The sequence below is a fragment of the Myotis nattereri genome, assembly GCF_964212035.1.
Source record: "Myotis nattereri genome assembly, chromosome: 13".
In the NCBI taxonomy this organism is placed as follows: Eukaryota; Metazoa; Chordata; class Mammalia; order Chiroptera; family Vespertilionidae; genus Myotis; species Myotis nattereri.
This window is the reverse complement of record NC_138088.1, coordinates 55,827,425-55,842,736: the sequence shown is the minus strand read 5'-3', so window position 1 is coordinate 55,842,736 and position 15,312 is coordinate 55,827,425. Positions and strand designations below refer to the sequence as shown.

At 56.9% G+C, this 15,312-nt stretch overlaps 1 protein-coding gene across 2 annotated transcripts in view; it reads left to right on the top strand.

Moving 5' to 3' along the window:
• RGS10 (regulator of G protein signaling 10) overlaps positions 1–14,908 on the top strand; it is a 32,687-nt gene extending 17,779 nt beyond the window's left edge. The window contains exons 4-5 of one of the 2 annotated variants that reach the window (XM_081105239.1): positions 4,173–4,316; positions 14,190–14,908. In XM_081105239.1, coding sequence (XP_080961365.1) covers positions 4,173–4,316; positions 14,190–14,336 — 291 coding nt within the window. In that variant the 3' untranslated portion in view covers positions 14,337–14,908. The remainder of the gene's footprint in view (positions 1–4,172; positions 4,317–14,189) is intronic. The other variant, XM_081105240.1, reaches the window with a different exon arrangement.
• Positions 14,909–15,312: the final 404 nt, after the last annotated feature.

Below are 15,312 nucleotides of genomic sequence, written 5' to 3'. Positions count from 1 at the left end.
ACTGCCCGCATTTGGACGTTTGTTGCTGCCCCCCCACTCCCAGCAGGGAGCCGTTCGCTGCCCTCCACTGCTCTCCACTTCCCCAGCCAGCTCTCGGAAAGACTCTCCAATCACTTAGGTGGTATTTTCTTTGCCTCATTCTCTGTCCGAAGCCCATGTTAATGAAGGTAGCGCCTCTCCCCTTGTCCACCTCTGGAAAGTGGCGGGATGGAGAGGAACAGCCGGTGGAGAGAGGCAGGAAGTGACAGGCAGGGCGTCCGGGAGGGAGGTGTCAGGGGATCTGGGTCCCCAGCCTCCTGGAGTAGAGGCTGCAGGACCCCCTGGCGGAGGGAGCACTCTGTCCTGGACATGGCGGTGTCTGCGCACGTGCAAGGCCGCATGTCTAGAAATCAGTTGGCAGCTCGGGCGAGGGAGGGGCTGAAATCTTGGGAGAGCATGTGGCTAGGAAAGCAGTTGGCCTAGGCAGAACTCTGGGACACCCTGAATTTATGGTGGGGGGGGGGGCAGAGGGACAGGAGCTGACAAAGGAGACGGGGTGTTGGAGAATCCTGAGAGGGCTGGGGAGCGGGGCCAGGGCCCAGGAGCGTTCCAGAAGCGCATCTGAGGGACTTGCTACACGATCCTCCGTGAGCCGGTGGGAGGCGAGGCCGAGCTGGCTGTGCACGCTTAGCTATTGCGATGCTTCCATAAGAAAGCTGTGGGTGGGGTGGGGTGGGGTGGGGTGGGGGGGCGCGGGGTTGGGGAGGTCATTAGCTATAGGAGGACGTGAGTTAAAGGAGATGGGGTTTTATTTTCCCAGCGGGAAAAGTTTCAGCTCGCTTCCTGGGTGAGGGTGAGGAACCAGAACACACAAAGCCACGCTCTTCTGGGTTTTGGGGTGGGGGTGGGGGGTGGGGGGCGGGGCAGGAGCTGTGCCTGGGCCCCTCCTGGAGGGGGTGACTGTTCAGGCTCATGGAGGGAACTCGCTCCTCCAGCATGTGTGCTGTGGGAGCAGAGGCTGCCTGGGCACAGTGGGCTGATGCCCAGGCTCATGGGGTGTCTGGGAAGAGCTCCCCTGGGTGCGAACGCCCCCACAGGCAGTCCTCGCGCTGAAGCCGGGAGTCCTGGCGTGGCCCAGGCAGGGTCCTTTTCCAGCACCTTCTCGGGCAGGGTGGGGTGCCCTCCACAGGGGGCAGGAGAGGAGAAGGGCCATCCTCCAGGTCACACCCAGGGTCGCAGGCCCGGGACCCCGCCTGTGGGTGGACGTTGTCTGCTCCGATCCCGAGAAGCCAGAATAGGGTTCCAGGCTCTGGGAAACCCACCAGAGTATCTCGAGACGCAGGTTCCTCTTTCTGTTCAGCGCCGGCGGGCGGGCAGCGGCCTCCCCGTGACTGGCCTGCGGTCGCCGCGTCAGGGTTTCCCTTCCCAGTCACGCTTCCTACCGGCCAGATAAGCTCGGCCGCTGCCGCTGTTCTCGGAGACGGGGGCGCGCGGGGACCCACAGGCACTCAGGAAGGGGGGCTGGGGATGGGCAGGGGGTGAGAGCAGGCCCCCCAGAGCCTGCTTCCTCTCCTCCGGGCCCCTCACACCCCCTCCTTTACGCCTCAAGCTACTGATTCATTCCACGTCTTTTCAGAGCCACCCAGACAGCCTGGGCTCATCTGGAAACGTGTGTGTGTGTGTGTGTGTGTGTGTGAGAGAGAGAGAGAGACAGAGAGAGAGACAGAGAGACAGAGAGACAGAGAGACAGAGAGAGAGAGACTATTCAAGGGGGAGGGGAGGCCTGAAGTGGTTCCTGCCTCCAGCGCTTTGCACGGAGTCTGTTCCTCTGACTGGCCGACGCTTTTAGGAAGCATGAAACAGGCAGAAGTTTCCCCAAAATGTTCGTTCCTGGGAGAAGGGGGGCAGCGGGAGGGAGGCTCGCGGCTGCGTGGAGGGGGTGGGTCTGTGAGAGGCGAAGAGCCCCAAGGTGCTGCCCGACCCGGATCTGGATCATGGGCCCCGCTTGTCCGTTGGACCGGCCATGTTGATTATAAGAGGCTCCTGTCGCTGGGCCCGGTGCTGACGAACCGACTCCGGGGCCTCGGGTGGCGGCCTCCGCCTGGGCAGTCTTCCTAGGGCAGGAGGCGGGCAGGCCTCGGCCTCTTGGGCCTTTTGTCAACCTGTCCTTGGACCCCAAATAAGTTAAAGGACTGCTTTTCTACTTTCAAACACCAGGTCTTGAAAGCTTCTGGTGTTTTCCATGAGGCCAAAGGGTTTCACAGGCTGGGGTTTCTTTGGGGAGAATGGCAATTGGCAGGCCTCTCAAGCCCCTCGCTCCCCGCGCAAAGCATAGCTCCGGCTGCGTTTCTGAGACATTTATGGTCTGGCTCCTCCCTGGGGTGAAGTGATACTTCAGGCTTTAATGTTTAAAGACACAGCCCCCCTGTGTGCTGCCCTCAGGTTGAGTACAGGCACTTTCCTGGTTCTAAGAGCGGAGAACCCTCAGGGGACACCCCGAAGACCAGGCTGCCTTCTGCAGCCCAGCAAGGAGGCAGGCCGGGTTTCTGTTCATTAGTTTTTAAAAAATATATTTGTATTGATTTCAGAGAGAGGAAGAGAGAGAGAGACTCATCAATGATGAGAGAGAATCATTGACCCTCTGCCTCCTGCATGCCCGCTACTGGGGATTGAGTCTGAAACCTGGGCACGTGCCCTTGACCAGGAATCGAACCCTGACCTCCTGGTTCATGGGTCCACGCTCAATCTCTCAGCCACGCCCGCCAGGCGAGGCTGTTTTTAAGACAAAGCACTTAGGGCGAGCGTGTCCCTGCGCCAGCCGAGGTCGGCTGCCAGTGCATTAGACGTGCGCACCTTGCCCCCTCCGCCCCAGACCTTTTAACGGCCAGTGCTTCCCAGAAGGACTGCCCTTGGGACGCAGGACGGCAAGTGAGTGCGCTCTCCCTCGCTCCTGCTCACACCTCATGACCCGGAAGCAGCACCCTGCCGGGGAGGCTGCCACGCGGAGCAACCTGGAGGGGATGATGCATCCCGCAGGCACGGGGCTGAGCCGAAATGCAAGGCTTTGGAGCGCTTGGTCCTCAGGCTCCTGCGGGCTCCCGGCATCAGCTGGGCGCTCTCCTGGCCACTGATTTTTTTTTTTTAATTGTGGTAAAATGCACGTAAAATTTTATCATTTTAGCCATTTTTTAGAGCTCTCGTTTTTACCATTTTAACCATTTTAAAGTGTACAGTTCAGCCTGGCGGGCGTGGCTCAGTGGTTGAGCATCGACCTATGAACCAGAGATCACGTTCAGGGCACAGGCTTGGGCTGCAGGCTCAATCCCCAGTGGGGGGCGTGCAGAGGCAGGCGGTCAATGATTTTCTCTCATCATTGATGTCTCGATCCCTCTTTGCCTCTCCCTTCCTCTCTGACATCAATAAAAATATATTGAAAATAAAGTGTATAGTTCAGTGACCTTAAGTGCACTCATGGTCTTATACAGTCATCACCACTACCCAGTTCCAGAATTTCTCACCCACCCAACCCGAAACCCCTTGCCTATGAAGCAGTTACTCCCCTCTCCCCTGTCCCCAGCCCCGGGAAACCCCTCATGTTCTGTCTCCATGGGTTCGCACGTTCTGGGTGTTTCAGACGAATGGAATCACGCAATATGTGGCCTTTCGTGTCTGGTTGCTTGCAGTTAGCATGATGTTTCAAGGTCACCCACGCTGTGCACCTGCCAGGACTTCATTGCTCCTTATGCCTGAACAATGTTCCCAGAGTCCTTTATTTTTTCTCCTCTTTTTTAATTAAATTGATTGGGGGGACATTGGTTACTATGATCATACGGGTTTCAGGTGTGGGTTTCCATGTTAGAAGATCTGTGTACTGCCCTGTGTGCCCACCATCCCAAGTCAGATCTTCTCTCGTCACCATATCTTAGGACCCCCTTCACCCATCCCCTCCCTCCCCTGCCTTGAGTCCTTAAGTCCTTAATTGGGAGAATTCACAGGACTCCCTGAATGGCACCAAAGGTCACCACTGTGGGCCAGGATCCGTCCTGTCACCGTTTCCAAGTGGGTAGGGGAGCCGTTCTGTGACAGGAAATGGAGCAGCAGGCAGAGCCCCCAGGCCAGGCCGGAGGGGAGAGCTGGGCTCAGTCTGGGAAGGGCTGAGCTCACCGCGAACAGGCGCTGTGTGTCTCCCACAGATGCAGGAAAAGGCCAAGGAGATCTACATGACCTTCCTGTCCAGCAAGGCCTCGTCACAAGTCAACGTCGAGGGGCAGTCCCGGCTCAACGAGAAGATCCTGGAAGAGCCGCACCCCCTGATGTTCCAGAAGCTCCAGGACCAGGTAACCCCACCTCCTTGCCGACGTGTCTCCGCAGCCGGGCACGTGGAGGAGGGAGCGCGGCTGGCAAAGCACAGAGCCCTGGAATGCCAGGCTCGGGATGAACCCCAGGCGGCTCCCCCACGCCGGTGTGCTCTGGTCTACACGCCGTGTGAACCGGCAGGGGGATCTGTCTTCTCAGCGCAGATCAGAAGGGAGACTGGGGCTGTTTGAGGCTCCCACACTGAGGAAGCACCCTGTGATACCCGCTGAAGGTAGGCGCAGACAGAAAATTCTAGAAAGCGAGCACAAAGACTCAGAATGCTCGGGAACGAACATGGGGCTGTTTTTTGTGTGCACATGTCCAAGCATCATCGCCTACATCCGGCGGCCCAGTACCATAAGCTAGGTCTTCATGAGGCCCCGGAGTTATAATGAAGTGCTACTATCTGGCAGCCTACGTGTTCCACGTAAAGCAGGAGTAATCAGGTTTAAAATAGACCTAGAAGGGGCAAGTTGGTTTTTTTGGAAAATTCTCCTATGAGGAACGGCCATGGTCATGGGCAACGGGGTGAAAGTGCACCCCAGGGGTTCTCACAGACACGGGCTTGCAGAGGTGGCTCCGTAGCGTGCCCCATTCTTGTGAAACGTGACGCACACCTGGGGCACCGGTTTCTGACTTCTGCTGGCCCTGTTCTCATTGGGGAGGCAAAGGCTCCCGTGGCACACAGGTGGGGACTAGCTTTTCGCCTGACTCAGCAGTCCCCCATCTGCGCCCGCCCGCCCGGAGCCACCGGGAGGCTTGTTCAGGCAGACGCCAGCCCCATCGCCCGCGAAAACGGTTTCAAATGCCATGGTCCCAGCGGGACCCAGCAAGGCCCCAGTTGATGGATGCGGGTGCTGCCCGTCCTGGGACTGCACTTTGAGGACCACTGGTCCCTCCAGGGCCGGCCTTGGTGTAAGTGTGCACAGAGCCCACAGCATGCCTGCCCCAGCAGCCATCAGCCAGAAAACCAACGCCACGCGAGAGGTAGCTGGAGGATGTTTTCCAATCGACACAGTGGCAAGTGCAAACTCCCCTGAGTTCCGAATCAGCTGTGGGTGTTGAAGGAACCCGGTGCGCACGGGGGACTTGCTGAGGACCTCCTGGAGGTGGTGATTTCGAGTCAGTGGAAAGGACGCCGTGCGTGTGGGTTTGTGGAGGGAAAGCAAGTGGAATGTCTGACCCAAAGGCAATTATTTTGTGGCTCTGGCTGCACGAGGATGTCTGCCCCACCGGGACCTCAGTCTTTTCGTTTCCTGTTGTATTTTAAAGTGCTGCCAGGGTTGAGAACTGTACTGAAGCCCCTGAGTTCTAAGCGTTTCCACGAATCACGGTGTCTGCTATTCAGGGGTGCCCTCTGTGCCTGATGCCCACTGGGCTTGCTGCATCCACTGCATCGCCAGGGAATATTACCCCCACTTTGATGATGAAGAAGCAGGGTTCAGGGATGCTTTCACAGGCCACCCTCTGCTGCAGTCATGGGCAGCCTGTCGCTGCTCCTCCAAGCCCAGGAGACCAGCTGGGGCAGAGGGGTTGGGAAGGCCTTGTCAGTACGGGCCCCCTTCCCGGCTGCAGACCCCAAGGGAGGAACAGGGAGGGAGACGGGCTGATGCCCCTCTATGCAGCGGTTCTCAACCTGTGGGTCGCGACCCCTTTGGGGGTCGAATGACCCTTTCACAGGGGTCGCCTAAGACCATCCTGCATATCAGATATTTACATTATGATTCATAACAGTAGCAACATGACAGTTATGAAGTAGCAACGAAAATAATTTTATGGTTGGGGTCACCACAACATGAGGAACTGTATTAAAGGGTCGCGGCGTTAGGAAGGTTGAGAACCACTGCACTAGAGTCATACGTGGGGCGCTTTGCTGGCACAGAAAGGAGGCGCACAAGGGACAGAGGAAGAGCTTTCTAAGCGACAAGAGAAAAATGTTTGAAAAATAACTTTTATCTACCTAACTATAAAAGTCACACGTGCTCAACAACAACGACGACAAAGAATCATTATTTCGTACCTGGACAGGACCCCTAACTAGCATCGGGTCGCTAGACTTCCATCCTTCTTCCTACAAATGCATCCGTGCACCCGTATCACAAATACGGCCCAACTCGTTTAGTTCAAACTATTTTACAGAAAGAAAGGACTTTGAATCCACTATATATGGTTAACAAATGCTACCTTTTGTTGCCTGCCTGCCAAGGGACAGGCCAGGGCTTAAAGGAAAAAATAGAGAGAGGAAAGGAAGTGCTTTTATACTGTTGTTAAAAGTCAGTCTCTGAGCGGGATAGAGAGGCCCTCACTGTCTCTCTGAGGCTCACTTGGCTGACGACAAGGGGTGGGAATCGGAGCTGATGCCACAGCGAGTCCCTCTGAAGGGCCTCTGGGTCCTGTTTTGCCTCAGAAAATTCTGCCTGTCGGGGGCCTGGTAACTGTCAAAGCATGTGCTCAGCGCGCTCTGTGGGTCTCTGCTCCCTGAAGGCCCCCACCAGAGCCCGGGTGTCCTGAGCGAGGGAGCTTGGAGCTGAGGGGAGCCGGCTGGGCACCACAGAACCAACTCCGTGGCTTTGGCTGCGTGCAGCCCCGCTGGCTGCCGTGTCTCAGAGCTGTCTGAGCAGGCAGCTTGGTGCCCAGGAGTCCCCAGCTCCTAGTGACCTCAGCCCCCCACCCCCACCCCCACTTCTGTTACAGTGGGCGGTGCTCTGTGCTCTGGAGGCGGCTGATGGGGCAGCATGGACTTTGGGGCACAGCCAGGACCTAGAAGGATGGGAAAGTCCTCCCCGAGCATCGGGTGAGACGAGCCCCCATCCGTGCATCTTCTCCTGTTGGGGGTCCCCACTCGGGTCCTGTTTGTTCTTGGTTTACACACAGTTCGATCAGGCTCTGGGGTTTCAGTCCGCAATAGATTGGAAACGCTGGTAGAGGCTGTGGGGAGACGGGCGGCAAAATCGGTAACAGCTGCGGGGGAGGGGGAGCAGAAAAATGGATACTAAACACAAACCACAGCACAGCGATCTGGAGCCACCGAGCTCGGGGACCCCCACCCACACGCCGCACGGGGGGCATCCCTGGGCTGCGGGGCGGTGATGGGGTCAGTGATCTGAATGACCCCAAAGCATCAGGCAAACTTAAACTGTGGCCAGTGCATTCTGTGAAGAACGTGCTGGACATTTTATAATAAGCACTTCATCAAAATGATGTACTTTTAAAAATTATTCTGTATTTAATTAGGTTTATTGGGGTGACGTTGGCTAATAAAATTATATAGGTTTCAAGTGCACGATTCCCTAATAGATCACCTTCATATTGCATTGTGTGTTCAGCACCCCAAGTCAGGTCTCCTCCCGTCACCATAGAGTTGGCCCCTCAAACCCTTGACTGTCTCCCCCCAACCCTTTCCCTCTGGTAACCCCCATACTGCTGTCTGTGTCTATGAGTTTTTGTCAAGATGCTAACTTAAGGGAAGTTTATAATTCGGTTATTTGGAAAACTCGTGTGAGCGGAGTGAGTGTTTCATAGAAGTCGGCTCTGCAAACGTTTAAAAATGAAGCCCTTTGAAAGCTGTGCGGTGGCCCGTATTGTGCCCCACGAGAGATTTAGAACCAAACCCTGCTCCTACAAGCTTCCCAGCACCCGCTCACGCACCCCTCTTGCTCTGAAGCCTCTGGTTTGAATGGAACAGGAAGGAGATTGGAGAGGATGGAAGGTCAAGGTCGTTGCAGACGGCCCCTCGAGGTCGTCGCTTTGTCGGGCCGTGAAAGAGAAGGCCAGGCTGGAGGGAGCAGGTGCTCATCTCCCTGGAAGCTTAGGGCCCAGGGCCTGCCCGGGAGCGGTTCTCAGTGCTGCCAGGATGCCCTCCCCGGGCTCGGGGCTGGTGCTGGGTCTGCTCTGGGGAAGGCGGAGCGGAGGTGCCGTCTCCACGGAAAAGGAAGCCTCGGCCTCTGATGCTTAAAAAAAAATTAGAAACACAATTAGAAAGACCTGTGATATGTGAGCAGCCGGCCGCATCCCGGGCAGAGGAAGGGCCGTGCGCCGGGCGGCCCCTTTCAGCAGCGGCATTTCTGTGAATTTCCCCAGAACCGAGACGAGAGCAGGAAGGGTTGGACCCGCTGGTGAGGACCGGAGCTGGGGGCGGGGCTGCCATGCCTCCCGGGGCCATGGGGTGGGGGTCCTCTCCCACCCTCTGCTTCTCTAAGTCTGCGTGGCGGCTGGAGCTGGGGATTCTGGAATCCTCCGTCTTGAGGGTGCCAGCGGACACTTGCTCCCCAAGGTTCAGTCTGGCCCAGAAACCGGCCTTTTCCAACGCGCAGAGCCAGAAAGGGCAGGTCGTGGGGTTTCGTTCAAATGCGAGGATCGCTGGCGCCCCGCGCCTCCCACAGCTGTTCGCCTTATGAGGGGTGGGGCGGGAAGGACAGTATCTCAAAGACTTTGAGATTTTTTTTTTTTTAACTTTGAAATGGTGTTTAGGGGAAGAAGAGAGGGGGCAGGCATCAGAATAGCATTTAACTCTCCTCATGGCAGAAAGCAAACATAAAATACCTTGGCCTGTGCACAAACAATGTCATTTGGGCTTTGGATTGGAGTATCATGGACTCCGGACAAGTGAACAAATTGTCACCGCCCCCCCCCCCCCCCCGCCGCCCTCCCCCTGCAATGGGGCTGCCCAGGACCCACGGCCGGTGAGTGGGTTTTGCCCCAGTGGGGGTCTCTCTCCACGCACGTCCAGCCTCTTTCTGGAGTTCTGATCCCCCCACACCTTGTCCGTCTCCGGTGAGCCTGCCTGGGAAGCGCGAGCACTGTCCAGGGCCACCATAGCTTCCGGGACAGGCCTGGCCTCACCTGCCTCTGCCAGCTGCCCGCGACCTTCTCCCGGATGCACCCCATCCCCACTTCAGAAGAGGGGGAGGCGGCCCTCACCTCCAGGCTGGAGGGCCGGTAGGAGAGGGGCTTTCTTTGCACTTTCTGTCTGTCCTTGTGCATTTGAAAGCACGTCTGTCGTCTGGGTGTGTGAGGAGAGAGAATCCAGAGACAGGGGCGCCGGCCGCCTTCTTTCAGCAGTTCTTGTTGTTGTTAATCCTCAGCCGAGGATATTTTCCCGTTGATTTTTAGGGAGAGTGGGAGAGAGAGGGAAAGACAGAGAGAGACCTCGATGTGAGAGAAACACATCGATTGGCTGCCTCCTGCAGGAGCCCTGGCCAAGGCCCAGGCCGGGGAGGAGCCTGCAACCGAGGTACCTGCCCCTGACCAGAATCGAACCCGGGACCCTTTGGTCCGCAGACCGATGATCTATCCACTGAGCCAAACTGGCTAAGGCCTTTCAGCAATTTTTTAATATAAAAACTAAACCCAGTTCTTGCAGCAAACATGAAGTCCCATTAATAAAACTTGCATGAACAGATTGATTTGCCCCCTCTTGTACCCAGTGTCCTTGCCTTCTGAGAAGTGGTAGATTTATTAGGCTTGAAATGTGCTTCATTGGGACAGTGTTGAAATCTTCACCGAGGGGCCTTCGAGGCTGGGAAAGCTCGCGCTCCACGTGGATGAGGAGGGCGCCGGGAGGGAGTCCCTCTCTGCAGCGGCAGATCCGGGACACTCTCAAGTTGGGGCGCCCACGGAAAGGCAGGTCCCAGCCAGTCCCCACTGGAAGGGGTCCGGAGAGGGAGGGGCGCCTTGGCTGTGCAATGGCCTGGTGTTGTGGGGCCGTATGCATAGCTGCACGTGGGCAGAAGGCTCCCACCTCCAGCTGCCTGCAGGATTGCATCCCCAGGCAACGACGCCAAACAGTTTACAGTCTGGGCATGCAGCTCACAGATGTGGTGCTGCCAAAACCCGAAACCTGCTGAGCCACAGCTGTCTTGGGGGGAAAAAAAAGACACACGGAATGCAGTTTAGCTGCCAACTTGCATTTTCTGCCTCATCGGCTGCCTGGGCAGGACTGGCTGCTTCCTTGCTCTGCCGGCCGCTCTGCCCACCTGGAGCCTCACCCCCGTCCTAGATTTGGTGCCACGGTTTCCTCTGCCCCACAGTCAGCCTGAGGCGTGTGGGTCAGGTGATGGTCACAGCCCAGCCCCAGGGAGGCCAGTTCCCCCCATCAGAGTGTCCTGGTTTTATAGAACCTTCTAGAACCCTGAGGGCCAGCTCATTTTCTGTGCTCACTGAGGAGTGAGGGGAAGTCAATAATTTAGTTTCCAAGGGCTGTCATAACAAACCGTCACAGACTGAGTTGCTTAAAACAGAAATTTATTCTCACAGCTCATGAGGCCAGAAGTACAAAATCAAGTTGTCAGGAGGTCTGCACCCCTCCGGAAGGCTCTAGGGAAAACTCCTTTTTAGAAAAAAAAACAGTTTTTATTTTTTAAAAATATATTTTTATTGATTTCAGAGAGGAAGGGAGAGGGAGAGAGACAGAAACATCAATGATGAGAATCATTGATTGGGTGCCTCCTGCACCCCCACACTGGGGACTGAGCCCACAACCCGGGCATGTGCCCTGACCGGGAATCGAACCGTGACCTCCTGGTTCACAGGTCGATGCTCAACCCCTGCGCCACGCCAGGCGGGCGGGAAGACTCCTTTCCTGCCTCTTCCTAGTTTCTGGTGGCTGCTGGCGTTCCTTGGCTCGTAGCTGCGTCCCTCCGGCCTCTGCCTCTGTCTCCCGGGGCCTTCTTCCCTCTGCGTGTGTCTGTCCTTTCCTCCCTAAATCCAGGCTGTCATCTCGGCATCCTCAACCACCCTGTTCCCAAGTCAGGTCACATTCTGAAGTTCCAGGTGGACAGGAATTTGGGGGGACACCGTTTAATCCAGGACACTGACCTTTGAAGATATTTATTTCCTTTGTACACAAACACCTTTTTTATAAAATTTATTTTTTCATTACAGTTTGCATTCCATGTTATTTTATATCAGTTTCAGGTGTACAGCAGTGGTTCGCTAATCACGTACTTTGCAAAGTATTCACAAACACTCGTAAAGAGCATATTTGGGATCGTTGTGTTTATTTTTAATGCATTTTAAAAATTTAGTGTCCAGTTGTTGAACGTTCACATCTACTTTTCCACTTTTCCATGCTAAACTCTTTACAGACTTCCTGTTGGTCTGCCGTGTGGGGGACAGTGCAGCCTAGTGGTGAGGAGTGAGGCCTCCAGGGCTGGACTGCCAGGGTTGCATCCTCTGGTCTCGTGCTCACTGTTGTGGAATGAATTATGCTCCCCCTCCCCGCTCCCCGATGCATATGTTGATGTCCCAAGCCCAGGTACCTCAGAATGTGACTGTGTTTGGAGCGAGGGTCTCCAAAGAGGAATTTAAGGTGAAACGAGGTCATTGGGGGTGGGCTCCAAGCCAGGTCACCTGGTGTCCTTACAAGCAGAGGAGATTAGGACACAGACACACACAGAGGACACGGGAAGGGGGGCGGGGGCGGGAAGACAGCCGTCTACAAGCCGGAGAGCGAGGACTCAGGGGAACCGACCTTGGCCTTCCAGCCTGCAGAACTGCGAGGAAAGACATCCCTGTTGTTGAACACCTTCCTGCCCCCATCCCCCGTCTGTGGGACTCGTCACGGCCGCAGAGCAGACGAGCACACCAGCCCCTGGGCCCTGTTCCTCCCCCTGTGTCATCCGGGTTCTCACGGGGCTTTGGTGAGATCACACGGGCATCTTGCTGCCCGGTGCCCGGTTGGAAGGCACCACCCGATGTACTTCGCCAGCCACTGTGCGTGTTGGGCGGCTTCTGCTCGTTCGCCGGGTGGGTATTTATTGGGCCGCACTCACGCCGTTTGCTCTGGTGGCTGCTGGGGCCGCAGCTGGCTACACGTTCCTGGGAGAGACTGTTGGGTGCGCTCTCTCTCCTGTAAGCCGTCTTTGCGGAGCACCACCCTCAATGGACCGTGTGGTCGGAGCGCCCCATGGCCATGTGCTCCGAGGCCAGCGCCAGGAGGGCCTGTGGCCGTGCCATTGAGGCCCGTGCAGGGCCTGTAGGACTTCCCGGGCATCACACCTGCCCCCGGTGGTGTGGCCCTTATGCTCGTGGTACAGAGCTCCCAGCCCCTGCCCTGGCGCTGGCTGAGGGAGCCTGGGTCTCTTGGGCTCTCCTGGAGGCAGAAAGCGTCTGCCAGCCACTGAGCAGCGCCTGAGCCTCCCCTCTGCTGAGCCGCCCCCTCGCCCGCCCTCCCCGCCGCCCCCGGCTCTGGGTGCCTCCAGCCCCTGCCTTTTCTCTTCTCTTTGAAGTGTGAGCCTCAGAGCCACGACAGGCAAACAGGATGCTCCACTCCCACGCGCACCGACTTCAGACAGACGTGGGGTCGAACCGCATCCTGCAGGCAGTGGGGGGTCCCGCCTGCCACGGACCGGTGTGGGAGGGGCGCAGGCTGGGTGCCGGCAGGGGCCTCGGGAGCTGGCTTCCTCAGTCCCTCTCCGAGCACCTGGTCCACACTTGGAACTCGGTGGGCATCTCAGAGTTCCCGTGGGGGCCCTCAGGCTGCAGGGCCGGGCCAGGCCGGTGGTTGGGACGGTAACGTCTGCTCGGCACGTTCGTGGGAGGCCACCGGGTGATAACTCCTCATCCCCCGTCTTACCCCTGGCTGCGATTTTAGTATTTTCTGGGAATTGTTATTTTAAATATATTTTTATTGATTTCAGAGAGGAAGGGAGAAGGAGAGAGAAAAACATTAATGATGAGAAAGAATCATTCATTGGCTGCCTCCCGCACGCCCCCTCCTGGGGATCAAGCCCACAACCTGGGCATGTGCCCTTGACCAGAATCAAACCTGGGACCCTTCAGTTCCCAGACCAACCCTCTATTTACTGAGCCAAACTGGCTAGGCATTATTATTATTATTATTTGGGGGGGGCATTATTATTTTTAATGAATACATTCTCTAAACCTCAGTAGTGGATCTACTCTAGGGTGAAAAGATTGCTACACAACAGGTTTCTGGGAAGCATGGCCTTTCGGAGCCGCTGGAGACATGGGCAGGCGGGAAGGATGCCCAGGGAAGGCCAGGCAGGAGTTTAAGTCGAAAGAAACCCAAAATCCTAAATCGTCCTGGGTTGTAGGCTTTGCCGATAGCACATGGTTTAGGTGGACCCCCTGTGGCTGGCGTGGGGGCGGTGAAGGGGGGCATGAACGTGCAGAGGCCGAAGGCTCCAGGCCTCCCATCCCCAGCAGACTCCAGCAGACCTTTAATTTACAAAATAGCTCGTGTGCCTGGAGGGAAAGGGCAGATGTAAAAGACGTCAGGGTGTTAGCACCCGCCTGGCAACCCCGCCTGGCAGCCAGCGCCAGCGCCGTTCCAGACCGCTGGCCCTTCCATCAGGCCTGTGGCTGGAGCCTCCCTCTCGCAGGCTGTGCTCTGGCCCCTCTGCCCGGATTGAATGAGCCCCCTGTTGCTTCCTGGCATAACGAGGGGTTTGTTTGAGTTCTTAGATGCCAGGCTTCTGTGCCTCTGACGATGTTGGCCTCCTCTGGCCTGCACCCCAGCACCGTCTCTACAGGAACAGCTCCTGTTCCTCCATCTCTAGTCCCTGTGTGTCATTTTTCCACATAAAGTGGAGCTTCTTAAAGGACCTCTCGCCACAAGGCTGTGAATCAGTGCTGCGTGCACTAGACTTCCGTGGAAAACAGAGAGGGGTTTGTTCATGTGACCTGCCCCCCCCCCCCAAGCTGTTCTGTTCCTCTGAGGTTATTTCACGGCGACCAGAATCGTCCAGCACAGGACCGGCTTTAGCTGCCCGTGTGTGTCTCGCACGGATCTGCGTTCCCTGGCGGGTGAGCGGCGTTTAATAAATATTTGCTAGGGTGAGTCATGGCCTGGCCCGCCTCAGCCTTCAGCCGTCTTTTCCCTTTCCCCTTAGATCTTCAACCTCATGAAGTACGACAGCTACAGCCGCTTCTTGAAGTCTGACTTGTTTTTAAAGCACAAGCGAACCGAGGAGGAGGAGGAGGAGCTGCCCGACACGCAGACGGCAGCGAAAAGAGCGTCGAGAACATATAACACATGAGCCCCCCGTCCCCGCCCCCCCGCAGCGGTCGGCACTGGCAGCTCCCCGGCGCCAAGGAACTCGGGACCATGCAGGGTTAAGAATTGCTTTGTTATCTGCAAGGACTGAAATGTACAAAACCCGTCCATGGGATACGTGTATTTTATTAACTGCTTGACCAGTCAGTTTTGCATGATGGCTAATCTTACATAGAGAACACACATGTTGCTTTGAAGTTTAAGTTCACAAACACACACGGGTGGAAGGAGTCCTTAAACACTGGACACTGAGCATTTTACCGTTTGATTAAACGTCAGGCGAGGCCGCCAGGCGACACGTCCAGCCACCTCTTAGCTGTCAAGTCTTTGCCCTGCCTCTGTGGGAGTGGACCTCACAAACTCAGGCCATGGGGGGGGGGGCGTGCTGTCTGTCTGGCACCTTTTGGGTTAAATACTTCTCTCTGGGGAGCTCAGCCCCTGCAGGTTCGGGGAGCTGTGGGGGAGCATCACCAGGGGCTTTTCCTTGTGTGGGATCTGTCCTGGTTTCGCCCACAGTCTGTGACATTTCATGCAACATAAATAGTTCATCCTGATACAAATACGATCTCGAGGAAGAAAGAAAGACGAATGGGAAGTCGCTCGGGGTCCCCCCCGCAATGGGGGGTGGCGCTGAGTGGGACCGTGCCGCCCGGCCTGTGCCAACGATGGAAGGCGTGCACATTCCCTGTCTCCCGTAGCCCGTCGGGGACGCAGCGCCCTCCTTCCTGCTCTGCCCCCACCCTTTGCTGGACTCCGGGCTCGAATCTTCAGCCAGGAGGCAGAAATGCCGTCTCTGAAAGTCTTCTTTCGAGGGAAGTCCAGCTCGGCCCAGGCTGACCCCGCCAGCCCGGGTTGCGCCCCCTTTGGAGCTAAGCCCACGAGCCCAGGTCCCTCCTGCTAGTTCTCCCTGCCGCCTGCGCCTGCAGACCTTCTCCGGCCGGTTTGCCGAGCCTCGCACT